Raw genomic sequence first — 26,016 nt, forward strand, 5'->3', positions numbered from 1 at the left:
ATTTTTCCATTGCGTTGCTTATGCACGCAGTAGATCAAACAGAGACGGTACTGGGCGTGTATGAAAATCCTGCATCATGTTAAGCAACAATAAAGCACTTTATAACATATTTCTGAATAAAATAGCACTGGTTTTACTCTATATTGTTCTTCTTGACAACGAATCTCATAAAAAGACAAAAAAAAAAAACAATATGTCAGTGCATTTTTCTATTCTTATTCACATATTTACCCCTGCTGCCCCAAGTTCATTGGTGCCCATGAAGAATTAAAAACATATATTTCGATTTTCATCTCAGTGATTCAGTGAGTCTCCATGTTTAATAAAGAAACATGTCACCCAGTGCAACAATATGGATCTTGGATGTGTTTTTATTTTTTGTGTAAACTGAGGTCTACAGCAAAAGAAAATAATCCCATCACCATCATCAAGTATTAGGAAATAGTGCAGTTATGACAAATTAACTAGAGTCAGTAATGCTTAGATGACTAAAGCCAAAAAACATCATAATGCTTTTTCTAAAAATCCTCCATCCTCATAATTCCTGACTAAATAAATACTTTTACTCTCAGTGGAAGAGCTGCTCTCCCCAGATGAGTAAACAAATACTCTGGTCATTAACTTTCAGCACATGGAAAATCTCTGGGACTCGCCGCCCGTGGTATTATGACAAGACATGATAAGCACCGTGCATCAGCGCCACACCCCTGCATGTTATTTTTCAGTGGGAAAGTCCTGGTTATCCCAGCAGTGCTGTCTGAAATATCACACAAACTAACAAACATGTTCACACAGATGCATCCAACAATCCATCCCTCCGCCACGGCTTTCACATTCTGTCACCGTTCCAAATGACTAACACCGCTGCATTATGGGTATTTTCCAGTGCTATCAACTTTCAGATGACAGACAAAGAGGGTTGGAGACAGTCAGCGGGTGTCGGAGGAATTCAAACGTACAGCGAGTCGGAGAGTGGTGTACGTGGGAACTGACAGAGGGAGTGACAGATGCTCTGGACCAGAAGAGGCGAGTTGAACGTGTGATTGGAGGATCACAGGCCCCTTCTCGCTAACGCTGCAGAGAGCAGCCCTCCTTGGAAAAGGCAGGGTTGCCATGGTGACGGGGGAGGTTACAACAGAAGGGGAAGGGAGTCAGGCCTACTTATGGAAAATTATCTCTTTTGGCACAGTTGTGCTCGCACTCACAACTGGTAGTCGCCTGTCAACAATCAACCACACAGCTTCAATACAGCATCTGAAGAAACACGCTGCAATTCAGCGATGGTGGTTTTGTTTTTGCTTATTTTACTTCATATTTATGTATACATTTAATTGAGTATTTGAACATTAAAGTTCTATTATCAGCAGAAAGTAAACTGTATCAGAAAAAGAGGTTTTGCATTTATGTAGAAACCTGCATATATTTCACATTACAGCATAATTGTATGTTTTTTATCCTTTTATTCCCACTTTACATGTACATTATGCTTAGTCTGATACTCTTATCCATAAAAATCTGAACTGGAGTGAGATGGGTAAGTTTTTATCTATTAGAAAATTCAATGAATAAAATTTAAAACAAAAGAAAATAAATTGTCACTTTACAGTATCATTTCAGTGACGTATTTTCTGGAAAATCCTTTAGGAAACCATTAAAAGATAAAATTATCAGATGGGATTGGCAGTAAGTAGGGCTGATAGTTACCATTATTGCATTAGGAGACATTTTCAAAATAATTTGTAATGTGAAAAGGATGACCAATTTTACTGTAATAATCCTTAAAGACGTATCTAAATAAGTAAATCCATCTTATTTGACAATATATTGATTTACACTGACTATTTCCAACCATCTACCAGTCAGAAACACTGTCATATTTCTTAGAAGGCTTTGCTGCAGAACTGTATCATCCCCCTTTAAAAAAAAAAAACAGATATGCTTCCATATTCAAAGGAAAAAGAAATGGCTCTGGGCGAAGACGTCTGTTGCCTGACATTTCCTTTCCTGGATTCACAAACACAGGCGAGCTCAGCTATCTCAGAGGAGCAGTAAAATATCGCACCATCCTCCTTCTGTGGGGTATCCTCAGTACTGGAGAATACACAACAAACACACACACACACAGAGAGACACACAGCAGACAGATATTTACTGCTGCTGCTGCACAGAGCACGCTCAAGGGCACTGCTCCCCTCTGTCACCTGGGACATGAAACCATTGGGGAGGGAGGGAGAAGGAGAGGAAGCGAGGAAGAGGAGAATGGAGGAAATGTGAAAAGGAAAATAAGTGAACCATTTGACTAGAGCAGCGAGTGAGTATGCAAAGTTCAGCCTCATCGCCTCCATCCAGCTTGGCTACATTTGTCCAATTTATAATCAAGCCATTAAATTGTTCCTGCAACCTTGTTTTTGCATTTGCTTTAAAGGTTCCTGGAAGTAGTTCTACTACTTCTGCACACATGAAACGTCCTGTCTCCACCGTCTAGGACTAATAACGCTGACACTGACATGGGGAGAACTTGAATGTCGCATTGGATTTCATTCAACTGACTTGTCAGCTGCACGACTGAAATCTACACACTAGTGCACCATGTTGGATCGATAGCCGTCCCGCCTAAAAGTCACCCTAAAACCCACTCAAAGGTCACACAAGGCAATGCAAAGAGAGGAAGGAAGACGGTGGACAAGGTGGCAGGTTGGAGAGGATGAAAAGTCAGAAAGATACAGAAAACAGTGAGAGTACAAAAGTGAAAAAGCGAGAACGACATGGTGACACAGACTGAGTTATAGAAAACAGAAGGAAGGACAGGGCTCTGAGCCAAACTGTGACAAGAGACCAAAGAAAATTAAACAACATACCAGAGTTAAGTTAAATCGGGCACAAAGTCAGAGACATCAAACTCCTCCTTCTTTTCCTCCTCTGCTCTCCATCTCTAGCCTCAGTTTGACCTGCAGCAGACTCTGCTCAACAGTCAAACACTGGACTCTGGTGGACACTCTCCTGCATGACAACTGTGCAAAACGTCACAGGCCTCACTGTGACATTTACAAAGTGTCAGCAACTGCTGTTTAGTTTAAAAACACACGCCCAAGAGTTACAATATACAAAAATCATTCACATTATTGAGTCATGGATGTAAATGTTTCTCAAAAATCTTTTCTGTGATGGACTGAGCTAAGTTTCTTTCTATGTAAACTCCAGCCATCAGCACTGTAGGGACACAGTCTGGATTGTAGAGGAAGCTGTAGGCTCTATCTATTGGTACACTATTAATATATTTATACAGTGATTTTACATGAATCGGATTACAACATACTACCCAAGTACACCACCCCGAGCACAAGTGCAACAGAATGTCTAGTTTGAACATATAATTATTAAAATTTAACAGCAACTGAGTCAACAATAAGCTACAAACATACATGCAATTGTCAAATATGAATCATTGAAGGTTACTTGGTCTTAATCCCATATTTATATGTTCAAAACTTATGTAAAACTGGTTTGAAGTCCTTTCCTCTTCATCTTTTATTTTCAGTTTTCCTAAATTCTAAAATTCATTCTCCTTTTAGCCGTTTAGTGTTACTAACTCCCGACAGAAACATCTGGCTTTATAGCTGCTAACGGCTCTGCTATGTTCATCACCTAGTAACTTATTGTGTTTGTCTATTGTTCGATGCTGAGCATTTAGTTTACAGTGTTTTTCTCTAAAAAATAAAGCTGACTGCTGTAGCAAAAGTCAATACTATCAGAGCAGTGTGAGTGTACCTACTAAGTAAACTAAAACAAAGAGCTGAAAGATGCTTGAATGCTCAATAGCACTGAGGGAAACTGCAGAGCTGGCTAGATAATACATATGTCAATTTTTCAACTTAGAAATAGTCCTTTGAATCAGTAATATTATAGAATATATTGATTAGAGATGCATAACAACTTGATACATTTGTGAATTTGTTCCATCTTTGCAACACTGCAACCAGTGCAAGTCAGCGTCTCCCATGCATCCTCCAACTTTAAGTATTATCACAGTTTAAACGTGTCTTTTCCCAAACAGACCTCTGGGTTACAACTACGTATAATTTCAATATTCCATAATTTACGCTGCTGAGAAGTGAAGTCATCTCAAGGTAATGACTAAAGAGAAGTCCATAAACCATCTTAAAACACCTTTTGTGTCAAAAAGGTAGTCTGCAGAGACATTTTCATATGACTGAGTTCCCACTCTTTGTGATACAGTAATGGAGCATAAAAATGCAAATGACTAACCAGTAGATGGGCTGAAAGGACTATTTCCAGTAATAAGAGCCAATCTTGGGTGAACAGCAGGTAACGAGCTGTGGGAGCTGAAATTGCAATGAGTCGTATGGCAGGTGTGTGTGCAGGAGAGAGAAAGAGGTGCGTGTGACACATAAACGTATGAATTAGTGTGTGGGTAGGAGAAACAACAAGGTGAGACTATTGAGAAGACTTAAGAAGACAAAAGTTTTAAAGCTGATAACAGCAGATTCAGAAACAAGCAGACGTTATAAATTGCAGCCATGCTTGGTGGATACACATTTTACACACAGAGCAGCCTGACAGGTTTAGTCTCATCACAAGATGGACTTGTTCCTTTTCATCAGCTTCTAAAGGGCCTGTGCCACTTTAAGCTGCAGGCTTTCTGTTACCAGGACTGTAGATTTACTGTTTCTTCCATTTCCTTTGTGTTGTTTAACTATTGAAGGAGACAAGAGAAATAGCTTCTTTCAAAACAGAGCAGCATGACTAAACCACGGCATCAGCTGCAGACATCCATTACAGACGATCTTTACTCCACCGACACCTTGTTCAGATTCCTTTCTGATCCAGTAACCAGGGAGGGAATCCCCTTCATTCCTTAACCAAGTGATGCTATGTAACTATTCATTTAAGCAGCAGACATCAACAAGTAGTTACCTCAGCTTATTCTCACCTTCTTCATGCCATATCTGTTCCACTGGCTCACAGCTGGGTGACAATAAGTGAAAATGCTTCAGACAGAGTAAAGACTGAATGTCCATCTGGCTTCTAAATTCACCAGTTCATGGTTAAATTGAAGTCAAGATGACTTTTAGAGTTATATAATTAAGTTAGAAGGTGTTCTTCATGATGTTTTTGCCAGTTTGTTGGTCTTTATGTCCACTTCTCTTTACAAAACTGTGTTTTCTGGCAACTTTGACTCTCTGGAGCACACTAAAAGCCTCCTCTAAAGTCTCTTTCTCTTTGTATTTAGCAACTATAATGTTCAAATACACCTCAAGAAACAGCAGAACCAGCAGATCAGCTTGGCAAATTAACAAACTTAAAAAAGGAGTCAGGAAATTAAAGCAACTAGAGTGCATTTTTGTGAATGGATCTTCCACAAATACGCTGCACAGTAGGAGTGTTTGTGAAAGTGTGTGTAGTAGTGATAATTATCTGTCAGCTCAAACCAAGAAGCTTCGTTCCAGACTTTATGGAGAAGTAAAAGCCAAGTTTAAGAGCTCCTTGTCCACATTATCATCTCTCAAAGCCCAGTTTTCTAACATTCAGCAAAACATACTGCATCTGGGGACAAGTTGAAAACCTTTTCTTGTCTACTTTTGTTTGCTGACAATGAGTATTTTCTACAATGGGATACTATATGCTCAAGGTGTCTTTAAACTGAGCGAAATGGACAAAGCAGATTCAGAAATCCCCCTGATAAATCATTAAAGTCTTACAGTCTGAAAGATGCCATATAAACACATGCCTCTCTGCCAGTCAAAAACTGTTGTAATCTTCCAGCCGAACATTTACCGCAACAAAGAGCCAAAGAAGAAAACCAGGCATTCATCGTCTGTCAGTCGAAACAAAACAAAATCTGTTGTAAATGTCTTTTTTGCAGTCTCCACCGTGCTGTTTTGATAGCTCATAAAGCCACCTATAAAACAGGGAGGAATAAAAAAAGTGTTATTTTGGCCCGTCGAGCGAGGTTGAATGAAGCGGAGAGCGCTGTTACTGTTTTGGCCTGATCTTTGGCAGGCAGAGAGCACCAGACGAGAGCAGACCACGAGCCATCTGTCCCCCCTGAGCCCCCCTATACTCTTCACGCAAACACGCATGCAAGCAGACACAATCCCAAACGTGCACGCAAGCACCTAAACTAAACACGAATGGCTCAGCAAACATGTTAAAATTAGGGGGCAATATTCTAATTCGCCATGATCACCCCTTTGACGCGAGGCCAAGCAGACCAAATGCTCCAGAAAGAGAACGATGAAGGAGGAGAAAGTGTTTGCTTTGAAAGTAAAATAGGATTTGCACTGAATTTATCCATCATCTTACAGGCTCTCCAACACCAGCTGCTGATCTTTCATTTATACTTCCTAAATCTATGCACCCCTGCTCCACACACACGGAAGTTATAACACATTACCTCCTCCTACAACTGGAGTAAATGGGCTTTCAGATCCTGGTGTTTCTGCTTGGCAAACAGAAGGCTATTAGGTGCTAAAGCAGCCAGCTGCCCCTGAGGCAACACAGAGTAATAGGCTGTTGAATGGGGAGGCCCAGATCCATAAAAGCAGCGCTCCCCAAATGTGGCAACAAGACAGGCGATGTGAGCATTGAGAAAAAAGAAATTCACTTGTGCCTTGTTGCTATGAAATGGACAATTTCCTAAAAAAACAAAGCAGAACAACAGTTTGATAGCAAGAGAGCGCATACTGAAATACATTTCAGCAGTTTAGACGCTATTTAGCCATCAAAACTCAGCTAAACACGGCACCGTATTGCCATAATGATGCCATGATCAAACAGCAATCCTGAAAGCAATGAGGAGCTAAAGGGTCAACTGGGTCAAGCGTGGCCTGAAGGATTGCATGAACAGTGGATAGAGCACAGGAATGACCATTCAGCCTGTCTGCTTAGAGCAACTCATTTAAATTAATAACACCAGCAGATGTCAGTGCACACAAACAATCCTGGTCACTCGAGGTTGAATGGCCCTGAAAAGTCACATCATGTGGCTTTCTAAAAGAAAAAAGGAAAACAGGAAAAGCTCTCTGTGCTGTCGTCTCTCTTTCTAATGATGCTTATGAACAGCGTCTCTCCACCAACTGTGCTGTGTTTAGCACAGGACATGGGACACAGAAATCGATAGAGGGAGGGGTACAGGATGATCCAGAACGTCTCTCTCTCTCTCTCTCTCTCTCTCTCTCTCTCTCTCCCTCGTCTCCTCTCAGGGTTGATTTTGCTATTTTCTTTCTGCAGGGCACTGCAATATGAATCTGATCCACTGGCACAGAGTAACACAGTAACCGAGACTTCACTTCACACTGCTGGGCTCAGTTCAGCTCACTTAGATCACAGAACATAAGGGAGGGTAGTTTGCAAAACAGCCTGCAAGTCAACATCTGCTTTTTCCTAGACTGCAAGGATGAACAGGTTTAAATGACGGCAGTTAGTTCAGTGGATGCAGGCTAAGTACAACTGCTTCAAAGTGCAAATTTTTCATCAGTTATTACCAAGTCTGGTGCCGCACAATCAGCAAACCACAATGCAAAAATGACGACAATCAGCTGACAACAAAAAGTATGAATATAATACAACATCTGATAAGAATAACATCAGAAAGAGCAGTCAAATATCAGGTTAAGAGCTTGTACTGCAATCCTGATGAATTAAATCAAACTAAAAATGTAATCAAACAATGTCATATTTTTAAGCTTAGATTAGGATAATTTTCCCAATGGAACCACATGATTCATTTAAGGCGGACCGAAAGTTGAGGATGTGACATTTCATCCTGTTTTTACAGCTTTTGGCTCCAATAAAAAGTGTAATTTGGGCAATTTTTAAAGTGACAATATGTCTTTTCAACCACTCATCAGCTGGTTTTGGGGTTCAGAGGGTTAATAAACATCAAGTCCAATATCTGGGTGAGAACTTGACGATATTCTGTGGTTTGCATATCACCGTATAACTGTCAGAGTGGATAAAACCAAAACAACCAGTAAATGGCCGTTGGCAGTCGGAACTCAACCTATCGTCCTGCATGGCAGACAATTTTTTATTGTGGGTGGCAGCACTTTTACTTTAGACCAGCACTAGTCCTGTAGCACTAAATCTGTGAGTGACATCCGTTCCCTGGCCCTGTATGAGGGTGTGTTAGCTGACCCTCTCTGACCCCCTTGTGTCCATCCATCTATCACACACAGCCAAACCTGACTGCTCATCAAGGCTGCAGCCACGTGTCACACGCTTAAAAAACAACGCACACACTGTTAGCAGTCCTCAATGCGTATTTTGTGCAGTGCACTAGACTTCAGCAACCTATATGCACGCACACATACACAGTTGTTTTGCCTACTATGGTACATACACATGCTCCAGCAGGTAGCGTCAAGGTCGCAGCTGAGCAGAGAGACTAATGACCTATAATAAGACACAACCTTGACTGATGGGGACAGTCAGTTAGCTTGGCTGTAGCAGCCAAAAGAGCAGCACACACACACACACACACACACAAACAGATGCACACAAATGGACACACACAGAGTCCTCTGCAGCTCAGCATCATCGTTCTGTATCTGCTCGTCCCTGAGGTGGATTCTGATCTGCTACACTGTACTGAGTGTTTTACTGTCTTTTGTACTCTGGCCAGCAGTGATTTCATCTTTCTGCCCTGAGAAAACCAACAAAATACACAAAAACTGAATGTTCAATAACACCGAGGAAAATTCAGATGTGGTACATTTCCTAGATTGTGGTGACTTTGTGGTGAAGACATTAGAGGAGGAGACACATGCATTTTAATAGCAATTATAGAGCAGTTGAGGTTATCTTTACCAGGTTAAGGGTGGAATGTGTTCCTGTAAGGACACCACAACTGCACAGTCTCCACCCCCACGCTCAGTTCACCTTGAAGCGCCTCTTCTATGTAACATCAATCTCACAATCAGCAATTTACACACACACGCACACACAAATGGTATAGCTATGAAAATTTAAGCACCAACATATGGACATAGAAAACACACATTCTGCAAATGTATACATACACAAAAAACCCACATATTTATACATACAAATACACACTCATTCAATCAGCCATTTGCACCACAGCTCCTCACTACACTGTAAAATAGCCTGACTCATAACCTTATTGGATTCATGGTGAAACTGAATTAAACTGTTGAATCTCTATTCTGCCTGCACACAAATGTGGAATACTTCAATCTTTGCAAGTGTTTTATTCAGCCCACTTTCAACAAACAGTCTAATCAACAGTATCAATATTTTAAATCAATTTCAAATCAATACGCCGCATCATATAATCAAAATGAGGAAGGTTAAGGATTAAATGAAACAGACGTCATACTGAGCCGGTGAGAGGAAGAACAAACACAGCTTTTTTTTTCTGTTGTGGTCCACTCTGCCATTTCTGCTTAGTTCCAACACTTCATCTGATTGGTCACTTCAGCAACTTGTGTGTGTGTGTGTGTGTGTGTGTGTGTGCGTGCGTGCGTGTGTGTGTGCGTGTCTACGGTTGGAGTGGCCATTTGGCCGTCAGGAAGGAAGGTCCCACAAAAGTTAAAAGTGCACTGTAGGTGTCAAGATGGCTGACACACAGCCGACAGCATCCCAGTCAGCATCTCACACACACACACACACACACACACACACACACACACACACACACACACACACACACACACACACACACACACACACACACACACACACACACACACACACACACACACACACACCTACAGGGTGACAGCAACCCAGTCAGCAGCAACACTAACAACAACCTGACTCGTACTGCTGCGTCTCAGTGTATCAGATCAAGCCTTCAGCCTGACAGAAAGCAAAGTGTGTGATTAGACAGAATTCCAAATAGACAAAGAGGACGATGTAGTGTTTGCTTTTTAATAGTGTAGTCTATGATTCCTTACAGCAACCTGCGGGACTGAAACCCTGCAAAAAAAATCACTGCAACTGGTGCTGATTTTCATTACTGATTAATCTTTTGATTAGTTGCTGAATATACCTTTCCAGAGCATAGGCTTGATGTCTTCAGATTCCGACTCTTGTCCAACGTCTATCTCCAGACACCACTACCTTACATTACCTACTGTATACTACACTGTATTCTGTACTATACTTTATCCACAATACCTACTGGCACTTAACAGGGATCCAGTTAATTAGCTGTCTTATGTAGATGCTCCTATATTTTGTGAAACTTTCCAAGACTCATAATTATCAATATGCAGCCGAGATATCATTAAGTGGATACAACTTACTGCAAAAATAGTGAGTTTGATTGTGAATCATCAAGAAGCTGTGGATCAGTTACATCAAGCCCTTAGCTGATACCAAATCCTCAAATTTGAGAAGCTGGAACCAGCAGATGTTTGGCATTTCTGCCTAATAAATGACTTCAGCAATTAATCACAATCATTGGGGAGTAATTTCCTGCCAAAGAAGGACAAATGAAATTACTCAGCTAATTGTTTTAACAATGATAAACAGTTACAATTAGACTTTATATGCCAATAAAGCTGCGTTTAACATCAGCTTCCAAAAAACTATCTACAAAAGACAACAAATGGACTACGAGCAACGTTGTAGTTCTTGGTAATAACGCTCACTTTCCTCCAGACAGGAAACAGCTGCTCCAACTAGATATATGATCACAGACAGAAAGTGGGGTGTCTCTGTCTCAAGCTGCAGTCAAAATAACAATCAGAAACTTGACCAAAAATATCTGATGTGAGATTGTCAACATGGCAATATCATCAAGGGAGCTCAGCTAAGTTGCTGTAGGGCTGTTCTATTTTCAACATGAGGGTGTTTGTAGAAACGCTGTAGTCAAACAGAACGCCAGCAGAAGAAGAAGAAGAAGAAGAAGAAGGGAAGATACTTGTGTTGGCTATGCATTCTGAGATGGTACAGAAAAATAATTACTCACATGTCCAATGAGAGAAACTGGCATGACTCAGTTATGTCTGGAAGATTGGGCTCATGTGTTGGTAATGAAATGACTGTGAGGTGAAAGCTGATACGGCAAAGATTAAGTTTCGCTATCATCATCAATATAAAAACAGCCTTCTCTGGAAAAGATATCCAGGAATATTTATTTTGTGAAGCTCAACGTACAGAATCTTTTGGAAGGTTTTCCTTAAAATAACACATCATAAAAATACTTTATGAAGCATTAACTTGTTCCAGCTCTTGTTCCTGCTTTCCTCTTTTAATTACATACTCTTTAGCTTTACAGCTCATGTTTCTGGCTTCAGTTCCTCTCCTCCCCTTCAGTGCTTTTGCCCTTGCTCTACGTTATTATAGATATGTGGCAGGAGCAGTGGGCTCAGAGGGCAACTAGAGCCAGAACACAGTATCAATCCTGGATGCCTGCAGGTAAACCTATATCACAACATTTGCAGACGAGGCTCCCTGAAGCACCAAATCCTTTACCATCATGCTAAAATGTCACATAGGCCTACAAATTAAAAAATACATATGTTCAAAAGGGCTCAAAAAGTGGGGATCTGTGAACTCAGTTGAATTAAACAGGAGAAAATGCTCACTCAAAGATGAAAAACATCAAGAAAACCCTGCCAGACTCGAACCTACATTGATCAGTGTTATTTAAACTAACATGTTTTACTAAAACTTGTCTAATTGTACCACACCTTAGCAGACAGGCCCTGTGTGTGATAGAAACAGCATAAAAAAGTCATTGTTCACCACATATCTATGACCCAAGGAGCATTTTAAGAGCATTAGTGATAAGGATGAGGGTGATGGTGTGATGGCAGTACAACAGTGACAATAAATTATGATGGATCGGATCAGAGGTCATGACAGAGCCGAAATTCTCCGTGAACAACTTCAGGCCTGACATTGATTTCCCTTCTCTGGTTTCGCTCAGGAAGAGCTGGGAAAAGGGCAAGAGGGGAGGACAGAGGAAAAAAAAAAATCTGAAGCGGGCAAAAAAAAAAAACTCTACAGACCGTGCGTTTGAAATCGAGGACATTTGAGGGGGAGCACAAATATAGGCCCGATATAAATCACCACTTTGCTCTGTTCCCGGCCTCATCCTTGAATTTCAGACGTAGTACAATTTGATACTGTGATTCTGTGAAACTACGGCAGGAATCCTCTCTGACCTTCCTGAAGCTAGCTGGTCTATAGGTGGTTTGATTAGTTAGCTGCTGCTCCAGTCATCTTCCGGTAAGGAGAGCCTTCATGGGGATGATAAAACACACAGCCATCCCACAATATGCTGTGAGCGTTCACTGATAACGGAGTGCAAACATGTTTGGCAAAGCTGCCTGTGAATAATTCAGTATCAAACGTTAAGTAGACAGAACGCTTTGCTTCTATTCTGGCTGTGAACACAGCTGTTGATAAAAACACAAGAAATGCTTCCAAAGACTTCTTTGGATTGTGTATGTATGTGTAAAGTCTAAAGGTCTCTTTTTCCACTGATCTGACACATAACCAGCTGAGTAAAAGAATACCAATCCCACCTTGGAGCTACAATCAACCTTTCCACATCAGCCAGCATTATGCTGGATTTCTGCATTCTGCACAGAGACGTGCACTGCTAGCCAGGAGACGACAAAAGCGATCATTTCACTCCGTGTTTTACCTCCCACCATACTGCACGCTGCACCCAGAGCCACATACACACTGTGAAAATCCTGAATTTCCATGCTACGATTACACTGCAACCTTTTCACACTAAATTACCCCCTTTAAGGTGCAATGGAGTCTTTCCCTCAGGGCCGAAAAGCCCACAAACACACAGGCTGTATGTTGTGACAAAGTGGTATTAGGAGCCAGTGTTGTAACTGAGTCCATTAGCTGGACATTGCAGAAGGTCTATTGTGCTTCAGAGGGTAATACTGTATATTTCAGTGGAGATGAAACGCAGCGAAAAGAGGACGAGGACGGCTTAATCCTTTACAGCGAAAGGATACTGGATGGCACATGTTGTTCAGACAGAAGGGTGCATCCATGTTTGGGAGTTGGGTAGATGGGATAGAAGCGACGGGGGTGGGGTGAATATTTTTTCTCTAATCATGAATCCAGGCGTTTTTCTATTCCCAAAGGGGCCCTGCACACACCCACTCCCATGCTGCCACCTCCCCCCCACATACACACCCTCTCTGGCTCTTTGGCGTTCTCCCTCACCATCCTCTCCTCTCCCTCCCCCCCACAATGCGAGGAGAGCTAACTGTGAAGAGGTGTGATTACCATCGATCTGTCCTAACACAGCCCATTTCCTCAGCACCAGAGCCTCCGAGCTCCAGCCTGCATGGCGGAGGGGGGGGTTGCCCACAAAGGACCGAGACAACGTCGCTGGGCGTATATTTTTTTTCTTTCTGGGGGAGAAAATGCGAGAAGACACCTCCAGAGCTGTTGACGAGACGCTATATTAAATAAGCATCGACTCGAGAAGCCTCCTAAACAAATTTCAGCGGTTTGCTATTCAGAGCCGCAAAAGAATCAAGCCGGACGACAAATCTGATGACCACATGATTCTAATTATCTCTGTGCGTTGTGGTGGAGTGGCAGGTGGTTAAGTAGAGGACAGGAAGACATGGTGGTGGAGGTGGTGGAGGGGCGAGCAAATGAAAGTAATTATCAAGCCGTACAGGCGTGAGTCCCAAGGGTCAACAGAGGGGCTTGTGTGTGTGTGTGTGTGTGTGTGTGTGTGTGTGTGTGTGTGTGTGTGTGTGTGTGTGTGTGTGAGGGAGAAACCAGACAAGACAGCATTATTTCAGTAGGATAAGCTTTTATCTGAGCGTATGACAAGCACCTGCCATACGTGCATAAATGTGCACACATTCACAAACGCCCGTGACACACCATTTGGTGCATTTGATGGAAGAGGTTTTGGCGTTGGGGCACAGCAGGGGATTAATGAGTGCAGTGTTAGGAGTGGGGGGTGAATCAGAGAACAGTGAGTTGTAACTGACCTCAAGGTGAATGAAATGGAAGAAAAAACAAAGAACCTGTATGCTTTCAAAGGCAATACAGGTAAAAGAGAGGGACAGCTACTCAGTCACTGCCAGATTATGCTTTAGAGTGCATTGTCTGACTGTTTTGTGCCATCCAGCTCTCTATTCTTCTCTTTTTTCTCTTATTCCCAGCTTTTATGGTGCCATCTTCCCTCCCCTCCACACCTGCTGCCCCTTGGCCTCCCTTTCTATCCCTCTGTCCTTGCTTCAGCAACTCTCTGCTCTCTTATCTCCTCCCCTTTCATATTCTTTGCTCCCCTCCACCCCCTTCTTTCTGCATACCATTCAGCTCTGTAATTATATCATTAAGCAGCATCACTGTATCTGTAACTATGTGTGAATAATCTCACGGTGAGCTGCGCTAAACTCCTTTTCCGTCTCACCCTTGAGCTTCAGAGGTGATGGTCGGTCCTATTTTAAGTTAAATGAATGACGGAGAGTCCAGAGAGGAAAGTCCTACTGACTCTGAGTCTCTTGCACAACAGCAGCATGGAAGATGTTCCTTTCCAACATCTCTGGTGGATAATGCCGTCCTCTGATTTGTCTGCAATATGGGTTGGCATCACAGTTGAACTATAATGCTGCTTCCTTATTGGGAATCTCATGTTCCACGCTCATATTTCCACTCCCATATCCCGCTGTGAGGACTTCTCATCCTAAGCAGGGTTTAAGAATCTTGCCTCCGATGCCAACAAAATGAATTAAACACACACAGCTCATTTGTAAAGCAGTACAATTACACAACAAGCACCGGTTTATGTATTTACATGCATGCGGTATATTCTGTAGCTGCAGGGCACTGTGTATTTACATTTGCTCACATTTGGGCTGACATTTTATTCATTTTAATTGCTGATTATTTATTTCAATTTGCTTCACTTGATACATAAAACACACAAATTTAAAAAAAAATGCCCATCACAGTTTCAGATTGCTTGTTCTACTTAACTAATGCTCAAAGACCTCAAAATATTCTGTTTATTTATGACGTAATACAAAGAAAAGCGGCAACTGAGAAGCTGAAATAAGGGAAAGTTTACTTTATTATACATAATAACAATATCTACTGTTTCTCTAGAGAGTATTTTTCTGCTGCTCAACTTATCAACAAATGATTTCGACACTAGATCCAGTGCTTCTGTCAGTAATTCTCGAAACGCACATGCACAACAATCTCACATATATATATATATGTGTGTGTGTGTGTGTGTGTGTGTGTGTGTGTGTGTGTGTGTGTATGTCCATGAAATACCATATTGTGTGATATAACACATTTAATGCATAGTTGCCGCTGAGTGAAATCTTCGTATTTGGAGACTTTCAGTGCGATAACTCATCAAGGATTATTTTTGTGGGTTGATATCATTCTTCTATTTGTCAGGCTAATATAACACTCAATAAAATGTACTGAATTTACATTTTATGATGCCAAATGTGAGCTCAGGGTAATGTAGTTGCACATAGGACGCCACATCAGAGGCAGCTGGAGGCAGGAAGAGGAGGGAGGCTGCACGTGGATTGAAAGAGTGGCGAGAAAGACGCCACTCACCTTCAAATGACCTTTAGGCTTATGATCATGCTCTCTCGCTCTCCTCTCTCTCCAGTTCTCGCCATTTCTCCTTATCGCTCACTCTCTCGTTTCTATCATGCACACGCTCGCTCTCACTTCATCTATTAGCTCTTATCTCCTCCTCTCTCCTTCTACCTCCATCCCTCCTTCTCACCACTTTTCCCTCTGTGATCCATCACTGTATACAAACACGGCAGCCAGCAGCCATGTGTCAAAATTCAGCGCTGAACACAAGATAAGTCACCTGATGCCCACAGAAGACTGCTAGATGTTCCAGACCAGTAACCACAACTAGACAACATGGATCCCCACCCCCCCAGTAGTAGGACAAACAAATTCCCACATACACTGGTTTCCAGTTACGAAGGCTCCCTAAGAAACCCCATCACACACGCACTAACAGACACACACCATCCCCCAGCAGCAGTTCTCAGTGAGGACCCTCAAAGTGGTGGATCAATAATTAGAACAATCCTTATTACATGCTCTCATTTCCCCTTAGAGACTGAAGATAATGTAGAACAATAGCAGCGTACAGTAGAGTGAGGACCCTGTGTTGCACGCTGGAGGATCCGGCACGTTTTCTGGCCATGTGAAATACAAGAGTGAGGATTAAAGCGAACTGATTAACTTCTATGATGGAGCGTGTGTGAACGGATCACGGGTTGTCAAGGTTTAGGAAGGGGTGTTTCTTGTTGCAACGGAAAAGATTTGATCTCTAGATCGCAAACCTGATTTGGATTTGATCAGTGCAGCAGAATAAACGCCACAAGTTGGAGTTGGAGTAGAAATCATGCTGTGACGTGATTCCTATAGAGGCAGCTACAAAAACAGGTGCTCAAAAACACAGATGCTCTCTGTAAATAGAAAGTGTTGCATTGTACACTAAAGGATAAAATTACGAGGAATCACACTTTGGTAATTGATGTGAATCCAGCGTGGGAATGGCCGACCCAACCACCAGCATCAGCATCTACTATATAGAGCACTGAGGTGAATGTAATTTAGCAGTTTTTCCAACTAAGATTGAATCATTCTTTTACTTTAAGAGACCTGAAGGTGGTCTTGCATGTATTTATTTCACCTTGACTAGACTACTGCAACTCTCTTTATGTAGGTCTTGCAATGTCACCCATCTGATTTACAATGATAGTTGGAAGTTGGACCACATTACTCTTATTTTAGCCTCACTTCACTGGTTTCCTGTTTGTTACTGAGTTGATTTTAAGGTTTTACCATCTGTACATAAGTCTTTAAATAGGTCAAATCAATGCATCTTGTCGAATTGTTCTATTGCCATCTACCAGATCACCAGATGCTCCTTGCGTTCCAAAATCCAGTTTAGAAACAAAGGGGATCGTGGGTTTTGGAGCGTTTTGCCCCTTCACATTAGATCTGCTGCAATACTGGTCACTTTTAAATCTTACTGACTTGCTATTTATCATGTAATCCAGTCTAAGAAGAGACTTAATTAGTATTTTCAATCTGTTCATGTGATTTTAAATTGTATGATTATCTGGTTTCTGTCCATGTTGTGTTTCTATTGGTTGATCTTCAGCAAAAATTCTAGCAATAAGTAGTATAAAATTACGATTTAATTTCAAGAAAATCATGGCTAGCTCGTTGTCACAAACCTGTTTGTGTCTTTTACATTCTGTCTTATATTCCAGTCAGTAGAGGCAGCACAGCACTGTCATTTTCTACTGAGCAGGGACAGAAAGCACACCTTTTGAGACTACCATGACCTTTATGGAAAGTCTCAAAAGCCAGAAAAGGTTGTATAAAGAACCTATGTGGTTAAATCTTTCCTTTGTGTGTCTGTCCATTTCAGCGTGTCAGTGTGGATGGTGTTGAGGATGGTGTTTGACATTGAGTTCACTTTAATTAGTGGACATTGACCCAGTGAAGCTATTCTGACTGCCGAGGGTCACTACTGCCCCCCTGAGAATACCACAAACATGCACATAAATGCAGAACAGTGCAGAGCTGCAAACCAGATAATAGCTGTTCACTCGATTAACCTAATCTAACTGAGTCGCGCACACCATATTCCCATCGAGTGAATAAAAATGCAAAATGACCCACATCAATTGTCATTATTTCCATGCACAGAAGCTTGGCAGCCTCCTCAAAGTCACACTCGTCGCCCGTCCAGCCGGTGGCCATCTTGATGGTGAAAACATTTTGTAATACTGGGAGGAGTTCCCAATGCCAATGCAATTAGCTGAGGCATGCATGAGCGCCGAATTCATTAACCTCCATCTTTCATGGGCCGGTGGGGGAGGAGGGGGAGGAGTAGGTGGGAGGATGGAGGAGGGAAAGCAACACGCGTGCCGGCTTTGTTTCAGCCAAATCAAAAAGTGAGAGGACAGACAGGAGGGATGAAATGAGAGAGAATAAATGAAGAAAACTAAAAAGGGAAAATCTTTAAAAACGTGCTGATATTATGTCTCCGATCCTGCCTGCCTACAGCCTGAGGACTCTTTTCCCTACAGTTTATTTTTCCTCTTAGGGCCAGATAGATTCCTGCTTTGCCAAGGTTGCCATGGGCTTCCTCTGCAGGCGGCAAAGGGCTAAAATCTAATTTCAACACTGTCGTTTGCCTTCCAGCATTCATCCCATATCTGTCTTGCTTTAGATTCACCAATATTATCCAGTGATGATGGTGATGAATGATGATGATGGCATTAACCTCTGATGAAGTCGATAGAGTTCTGGGCATTGCAGAGACACGTATAATACTCACAAAACTGGCAAACAGGTGAAACGCTATCAAATCAAACAGCAAGCGCATGGCCCACATAATCCTTATGAGGGAAATAACAAGTACTGTACCAACACACACACACTCTGCGTACTGGAACGGTGTGTAAAACTGGGACACGGCAGTAGGAAACCTTTGCTTTGCTTAGCTCTCTCTTTCTTCTCTCCCTCTCCCTGGGAATCCATCGGGGGCTCCTGGCTCTAGATAATGTCATTAGAAGTAAAGCAGCTTGGAGAATTTATGTAACACCGTAATGGGGGTTTCCCGTTAAGATGACCACTGCGGCTGCTGTTTTCACCGACTCACAATCAGTCGCGGCATTCGTGCAAACACACACAAACACGAACAGATACAGACAAGTGAGCTCTCTCCTCTGCTTCCTTGCTCTAAGTCAGTCAGGTTGCACTATTCCCAGGGTGCTAATGGCAGGAACATCATCTCCCTCTGCGCTGATACATGCTACAAACACACACAGACCCATAGATGTATACACACAACACCAGGATGTTAAGCATGTTTGACAGGGATCTCTCCCCAGACACTGTGGACTCCATTAGATCTATTTCTCATCTCCTTCACATGTTCTCTGCCCAAAAAAATCGCTCTTTGTATAACCTTCCGCCACTTTATTTCAGTGTGTTTGAGTGTGAAATGTGTTTACTACAAAGTGCCCACTGAAAAGTTAAACTACTAACAATTCCACTAATGCAATGTACCGCATTTTGTAGGTACTAAGGTGACCATTGTGTGGTTGAGAGTGAAGACACAAACCGATGATTTATACATGTCCAAGGTCTCAGTTTACGGAGTGCAATCAGGAAATAGTGAATGATTCAATGCACTGTATGTTATGTTAGAATGTGATATGAGACCAAAACAATAAGCGGTATCACGCACATTTCCTGCAATCTTAACCTAAATTAAAGTGCTGCCTTGATTCTGTTCATGCTTACAATACAGGATTTTGGCAGATCCTTTAACAAATTAACACTAAACAACATTAAAGAATATTATTAGTGTTGTCAGATGAAATATTATTTATAAAAAGGTGGAAATCAGGCCTGATATTTTCTATTTTGATCCACTGGGAGCAGCAGAAATTGCAGATTTTTGAAAACAAATCTATGCAAATAGAGGAAAATGAGAGCCGAACCTTCAGGCTGATTAAGTAATTGAGGTAAGCATAAAACTTGACAGGTGATGTCACATAAAAGCATTTTAAATATGTAAGCACCTGAATATTTTGCCGCATTTCATGACACATACAGTAATCCACCTGCCTGGTGACTAATGCAAAAAAAAAAAGAAAAAGTACCATCCACTCTGCATTTACAAGAGTTCTCTACAAACAGTTTTGTACCTGCTCTGCCGTCTAAATATAACATCTGTAGGGCTGTGAAAGGAGTGACTCAAAGTGGTTTGTTGCACAGTTTGCACCGAGACAACCACATCAGTTTACTACAAGAAGAAGCAGACAGAAACAAAGGTTTGGACGTTGAATAATGAAGGGAAACTGACAGTATAACTTAAAATTCCTTGAGTTGTGCTCACGAAATTGCAGCACATGAAGAAAAACAGTCTTTTTTAGAACTATGCTGATACTATATGTGAAAGTTCTCACAATTTTCCACATTTTCATTTTGTAACTTGGAAAATCTTTTTCTCATTTTTGTCTTCTGTGACAGTAATGTCCTTTAAATGCTTACACAATCTTCTGCATGTGTCACTGTTTTGCTGGGTACATCCATGACATCCCTCAGTCATATTGTGGGACACACTGAGAGCTGGAAGGTCACCAACAGGGGTAACCAGTGCACCAACAAGGGCAGCCAAGGAACAAAACCATAAACACAAGAGCACTCGGTGTGTGTTGGAGAGAGAAAGTGACCGATAGCAAAGGCCCACAGTTCACCACACATCTTTCAAGCAAAGAACAACTGACAAACAAATTAACTTTGAGTGTTTGACTTTGTTTTGTCTCGGTGCATCTTTAAAAAGTAGTAGCCGGAGCCAAACAACAGCGCTCATAATAAAGAAGTCACACAGAGAGACGCATGAATGGATGTGGAAAAGCCAAAAATGAGAGACAAAACAAAGGGACAAAAAAAGTGATGGAAAGACCAGAGAAGTGAGGCGTAGATCGGCGTGAGGACAGACAGAAGGACGCAGGGCAAAGAAAAAGCTGATTATCCTCATGGTTGCTGCTGTGCACAATCCAATCAATACAACCTCTCCTCTTTTCTCCCCTCCTCTCCTCTCCTCATCATCTATGTCTCTTGTTCTCTTCTATGAAACATGACCCTTCATAGGGACTATAAAACCTCCAATACAGATCAGCATCTCAGACACATCATTTTCACACATGCAGGCACTCAAACACAGAAGAAAGTGAAAAGTAACGTACAGATATGTGCACAGTTTCAAAGCTGCATGCAGAAGTTTATAAGTTCACTTGACCTTATTTTATTTTTGGTTTGGAAAGATTAGGCCGCTTCTTGTTTATGCTAAGGTCAAATAACGTTGCCAGCAGCATAATTCAAAACCAGGCACCCATGGGCACAAAGTACAGTAAATGTCGCTGTTATTGAATTGATCTCTCACGGTCAAATCTCCCAACATCAATGCGCAGAATGCCACGAATGCTGTCATATGGAGTTTATTTAAAACATAACTGTGGATAAATGGTAAGCTTATGTTTGTCCCTCATCATCCCTCATTTTGTTCCTCTCTCTGATTCGTCCAAAGTAAAGAGCTGACATGTAGGAGAGGAGAAAGAGGAGGGAGACCCACGTGCACTTCAGTTCCTCCTCCATCATATGAAAAGCTTAGTCATCAATAAATCAGTCGTGTATGCATTATACATGGCTGTCTGTGCATCCAAGCACACAGACACACACACACACACGCACACACATGCAAGAAACAACAAAAACTCACTAAAGCACTCACGTACGTTTCCAAAACCATGACCAAGTGAAGTATGTGAGAGGAGTTTTTCGCGTCTTGGTCTGTGTTTGCTCTATTTGGTAACATGTGTTGTTATCTTACGTAGGAGAAGCATGACCTGGCACTGTTTGAGACCACAGCTTATTGGTTTAAAGCCCAGAATCATCATCAACTGACCGGCCTGATTCTCAACAAGGTTGTGCAAATATTTAAGGAAGCCCTGTGTGATGTAGTTTTACTCAAGACAGGCAATATTGGCAACGCTGAAGGAGTCAGAAGGAGGAAAACAAACTGCTCCATGTGCCTTTATCTCAGCCAGATACAGGATCACCATCACAAGAAGGTGAAATCATCTTGACTTTGTGCTATTTGAAGACACACAAATGCACACATATAAAGACTTCACATGCATACTAACACAGGAACACACAGACTTCCACATAAGGAGGCATCACACACACATTTAGTAGGAGAAGCTGTTTAAAATGGACAGTGTGTCAACAGAAAACAGAAACTCCACATATGTGCCTCGCTTCACACGCAGATATGAGCCCATACATGGATGAATGTATGTATGCGAGACCTCCAAAGCCCATTTGATATAGATCACACACACAGAAGAGTCACGCTCCAATGATGCCAGTGGAGCGGAGCAGATGAAGCCACCAGCCAGCCAGCCAGCCAGCCAGCCAGCCAGCCAGCCAGCCAGCCAGCCAGCCAGCCAGCCAGCCAGCCAGCCAGCCAGCCAGCCCTCGTCTGTTACCTTTCTCTTTTGTTCCCGGGACGCTGCTCTCCTGCTCTTCCTCCGCTTCTCCTTCTCGTCCTCTATTGCATTCACATCCACTTCCCCCCGATTCTTCTTCAATTGGGAGGCCGCGTGAGCCATGATAGGTAATGGAAAAAAATTGTAGAAGCACCACACACTACACACGCGTGCCTCACCTGAAATCCCAGAGAAGTTCAGGGGCTGCTGTAAATTGACAAAACCGGGATCTCAGAGGAAAAAATCGGGGTAGAAAAGGAAAGGGGGGGAAAGGGAAGAAAAATGCCCTCCTTGAAAAGGAGAATGGAGAAGAGTAGGGCTTTTTTTTTCTTTTTATGTACGTATTGTATGTATATCCTGTGTGTCCTTTTCTTTTGGTTGTTGCTCTGGTCTGGTCTGCTCTCTCTTTCTCTCTCTTTTCTTTCTTTTTTTTCTCAAAGTGATGGAAAGATGGGAGAGAAGAGACAGCAGCTTCTCCTCGTCTCCTCGTCCTCCTCCTCCTCCTCGTGTGTCATTCGCTGGCAGTGTGAGAGGAGCGCGTCCAGGAGAGGTGAGGACAAACCGGATGGAGAGAAAAGAGACACGAGCATCACCAGCACAGAGGTGGAGGGAGGGAGGAGAGAGAGAGAGACAGAGAGAGAGAGAGAGAGAATGGATGTGGGAGGGGAGTGGTTGCCACGGTAACCACGCTCTGTTTCAGTCTCTTCCATGTTTCTTCCCTTTTTCTTTCTCTTCTTTCTTTCTTTTTGCTCTGGTCTTTGCTGCTGCAACCGGACTTGGACTCCATCATGAGCACATGTGTGCGTGTGTGTGTGTGTGTGTGTGTGTGTGTGTGTGTGTGTGTGTGTGTGTGTGTGTGTGTCTGTGTGTGTGACAGTGTGAAAGAGATAAACTGTGTGTGAGTGGATGTGAGTACATGAATGAAGCAAAGGCATTGGTTAAGGAGAAGGATGGAAATGGTGGCGGGGAGGGAGCAACAGCAGAATGGGTGAGTGTGTATATGCTTGTGTGTGTGTTTATACCCCCCATCTATTTACTATCTCACACACACACACACACACACACACACACACACACACACACGCAGACATTTACCAGCTGGAGGTGGCCAAGTAACGGGATGGGGATGGGAAGAACATGCAAAGGACACGGGTGAAAGCAAAGAGGGAGGGAGGGGAGACTGAATGACACACACACACACACACACACACACACACACACACACACACACACACACACACACACACACACACACACACACACACACACACACAAATGCACACACATATCCACACACACAAGGTAGAGGCAACAATCTGCCAGCATGATTGTTTCAATTGTGACTTAAACCTGAAAATGAATGAATCAGTCACTCATTTGATGCCAAACCAAATCAAAATCCCATCAAGTGAAAGAACCAGTCAGCAAGAAATGATAAATGATTTAGTAAATGAAGCCATGAATAATTAAATGATTGTACAAATCAAAATATCCAACAACTAAATGCTATTTTTTCTCCTCCTGACTTCTGCCCCCCTCAGTCCTTCCTGTGCCGCTCTAACCTCAGTGTGGTCAACCCATCTGGGATCATTGACATGGTGATGGAGAGGTCAAACAGGACCAGGGGAGCTTTTGTTTCAACCAAATCACTCGGGTCTTTGTTGGAAACAGAGCAGGAGGAGGAGAACAAGAAGGAGGAGGGAGAGACAGAAAAGAATATCTACACAGAGAGAGAGACAACAAAAGACCTTGTTTGATTTTTGTCACTGAAGAAGGGAGAAAAGGGATACAGAGGAGGAGGAGGAGGTAGAAAAAATCAGCAGACGTCTTATTTAGGATGTCCTTCACAGTGGCCGTGCTCACGTCAGACATGGCAGCGTGGAGACAGATGGAGCACGCAGCGGCCATCTTTGTGTTTCTTTCCCTGCCTGCCTGCCTGCGTGTCAGAGCCACCTATGAGCCGAGCCGGGTCCTGTCGATACCGAGAGGCTGCCTCGTCACATGCCTGTCTGCTTTCCGCCAAAATCCACCGTATTTGTTCACGGCTCCGACCGTACATATGGACTAAATGGGGAACCATATGGAGAAAAGCTGAGGGTAAGAAAGGACATGATCGGGCACTGCTGCTAGAGAAAGAGGGGGACAACCCTCCTGGGAGAGATGACAGGTTTAGCCGGTGGACACCAGTCATGTAACGATATGAGCGTGAAATTCCCTTTTCTCCTCCTCTAATCTATTCATCCTCCCCACTTCATTTTTCTTTCTTTTCAAACACCACCAGTAAAAAAAAAAAAAAAAAAAAAAAAAAAAAAATGGGGGCTGAGGCTGACTTACAGCCCCCATCATGCATCAGGGGGTGCCACATTATGCCAAATTATCATGCGGTTGCTAGGCGAGGGCCAATGGGGTAGCATTTGGAGGGGACAGGATGGATGGATAAGGAGCGTGGAGAGGTAAGAAGAGGGATTGGGAAAGGAGGGAGCAGGGTGTGGCTACATGTGTTGGTGGATACATGGAGAAAGCAGGACATATGTGCACATGATAAACAACAAAAAAAAAATCCTTTGTCAAAAGAGAAACAGGAGTTGCATTGAATGAAATGAAACTGAAGTTTTCCTAACAGTAACAAAAGCAAATCTTCACTTTGCGAGCATTTAGTAGCTGCCAGTTCCTAATGCCTTTTTAACAACTCATTCACTAATAAAACTCCATTCACCCTTTGAAAATAACCTCCCATAGATGTAGTAAAAGCCACTGCCAAGGTGTCCTATATTTCAAACACCAGCATTTTGCAGGCAAAGAGAAATACCGACTACTACAATAGAGCACAGTTGGCTAGTGGCCGGTGAACCCGAGAAGTGGACGATTTTTGGATGTTTTCCATCGTTTTTCAGGCACTATGCCATACACATACAGCCAGGACCAAACCACCACCACTACCAGAACAATAAATCACACGTTCAATAAAAAAATGTGGTGCATTAAATAGTTCTACAAAAGTATTAATGTTAAATAAGTAGAATATTAGGGCGGTCATTTTTATATTATTTGTAGTACAAGTGGTTATCAAAATAGCAACCATTGACAGAAAAAAAATCTTGAATAATTATGACAGTTAACTAAGTAATTTCTAAACAAATCAATGAATATCTCTGCATCGACAATTGTTTTCTCTTCTTGAAGTGATTTTAACCAGGGTTAAGGAACAATCAGCAACATCAAATGCTGTTTCATTAATTGGGGTTACATTTACTCAAACATTCACAACATTTTCGTCCATCAAATGATCAAAAATGAAAGGAAAATGCTCCAATTTCTGTCAAGTATGCTAAAGTAAACTCATCATCTTTACTGTATGGGGACTTATCATGCTTCTTAACATGCATAATGATCCCAAAAGGCTTCTGTTGAGCCATGAAAAAAACAAAAATGTGATTATTTGGTGGTAATCTCAGTCTACTATGATAGCAGACTGAATATATATATAGATTTGGATGAGAAATTTTAATTAGTCATCTCTGGAAATTGTGATTTTAGTGTTTACTGATATTTCTAAACATGTATCTGCAGATTAACTATGAAAATAATTATTAGCTAAAAACATCTATGACTGCTTTATTGCAGTGGATTGTTTTAATGGTTCTGTCTGGCTCAATTATTCATTTATTCAATTATTACATTATTCATTAACAATATAGATTGTTACTGCTATTAGCAGTAGCAGTATTTGATCAAATATTTAAAAATGTTCCAGATGGATATAAGCTTGCATAGATCACATTATATACACACATGGACAGTCAGGAACCAAACTTTCTGACAGTTTGGGTCAGTTATCTGTGGTGAACCGCCTTGTCCTGAGACTGTGCATCCTGCTGCTGCGCCTCCCAAGGGTGCAGCATGACCAATCGCAGCATCAATCTCTTTGGCCTTTCTGACCCCTGCAGCCACA

At 42.1% G+C, this 26,016-nt stretch overlaps 1 protein-coding gene across 38 annotated transcripts in view; it reads right to left on the reverse strand.

The window, feature by feature from the left end:
* ank3a (ankyrin 3a) overlaps positions 1–26,016 on the reverse strand; it is a 135,730-nt gene that overhangs the window by 79,739 nt on the left and 29,975 nt on the right. For 18 of the 38 annotated variants that reach the window (XM_055018632.1, XM_055018627.1, XM_055018622.1 and 15 more), the window contains exon 1: positions 22,065–22,605. The exons of 3 other annotated variants lie outside the window; for them this stretch is intronic. In XM_055018632.1, coding sequence (XP_054874607.1) covers positions 22,065–22,187 — 123 coding nt within the window. In that variant the 5' untranslated portion in view covers positions 22,188–22,605. Of the gene's footprint in view, positions 1–22,064; positions 22,611–26,016 lie in introns of those variants that run through there. 17 more of the 38 variants (XM_055018628.1, XM_055018620.1, XM_055018639.1 and 14 more) reach the window with 8 other exon arrangements.

This window comes from Amphiprion ocellaris, chromosome 16 (genome assembly GCF_022539595.1).
Source record: "Amphiprion ocellaris isolate individual 3 ecotype Okinawa chromosome 16, ASM2253959v1, whole genome shotgun sequence".
Classification (NCBI taxonomy): domain Eukaryota; kingdom Metazoa; phylum Chordata; class Actinopteri; family Pomacentridae; genus Amphiprion; species Amphiprion ocellaris.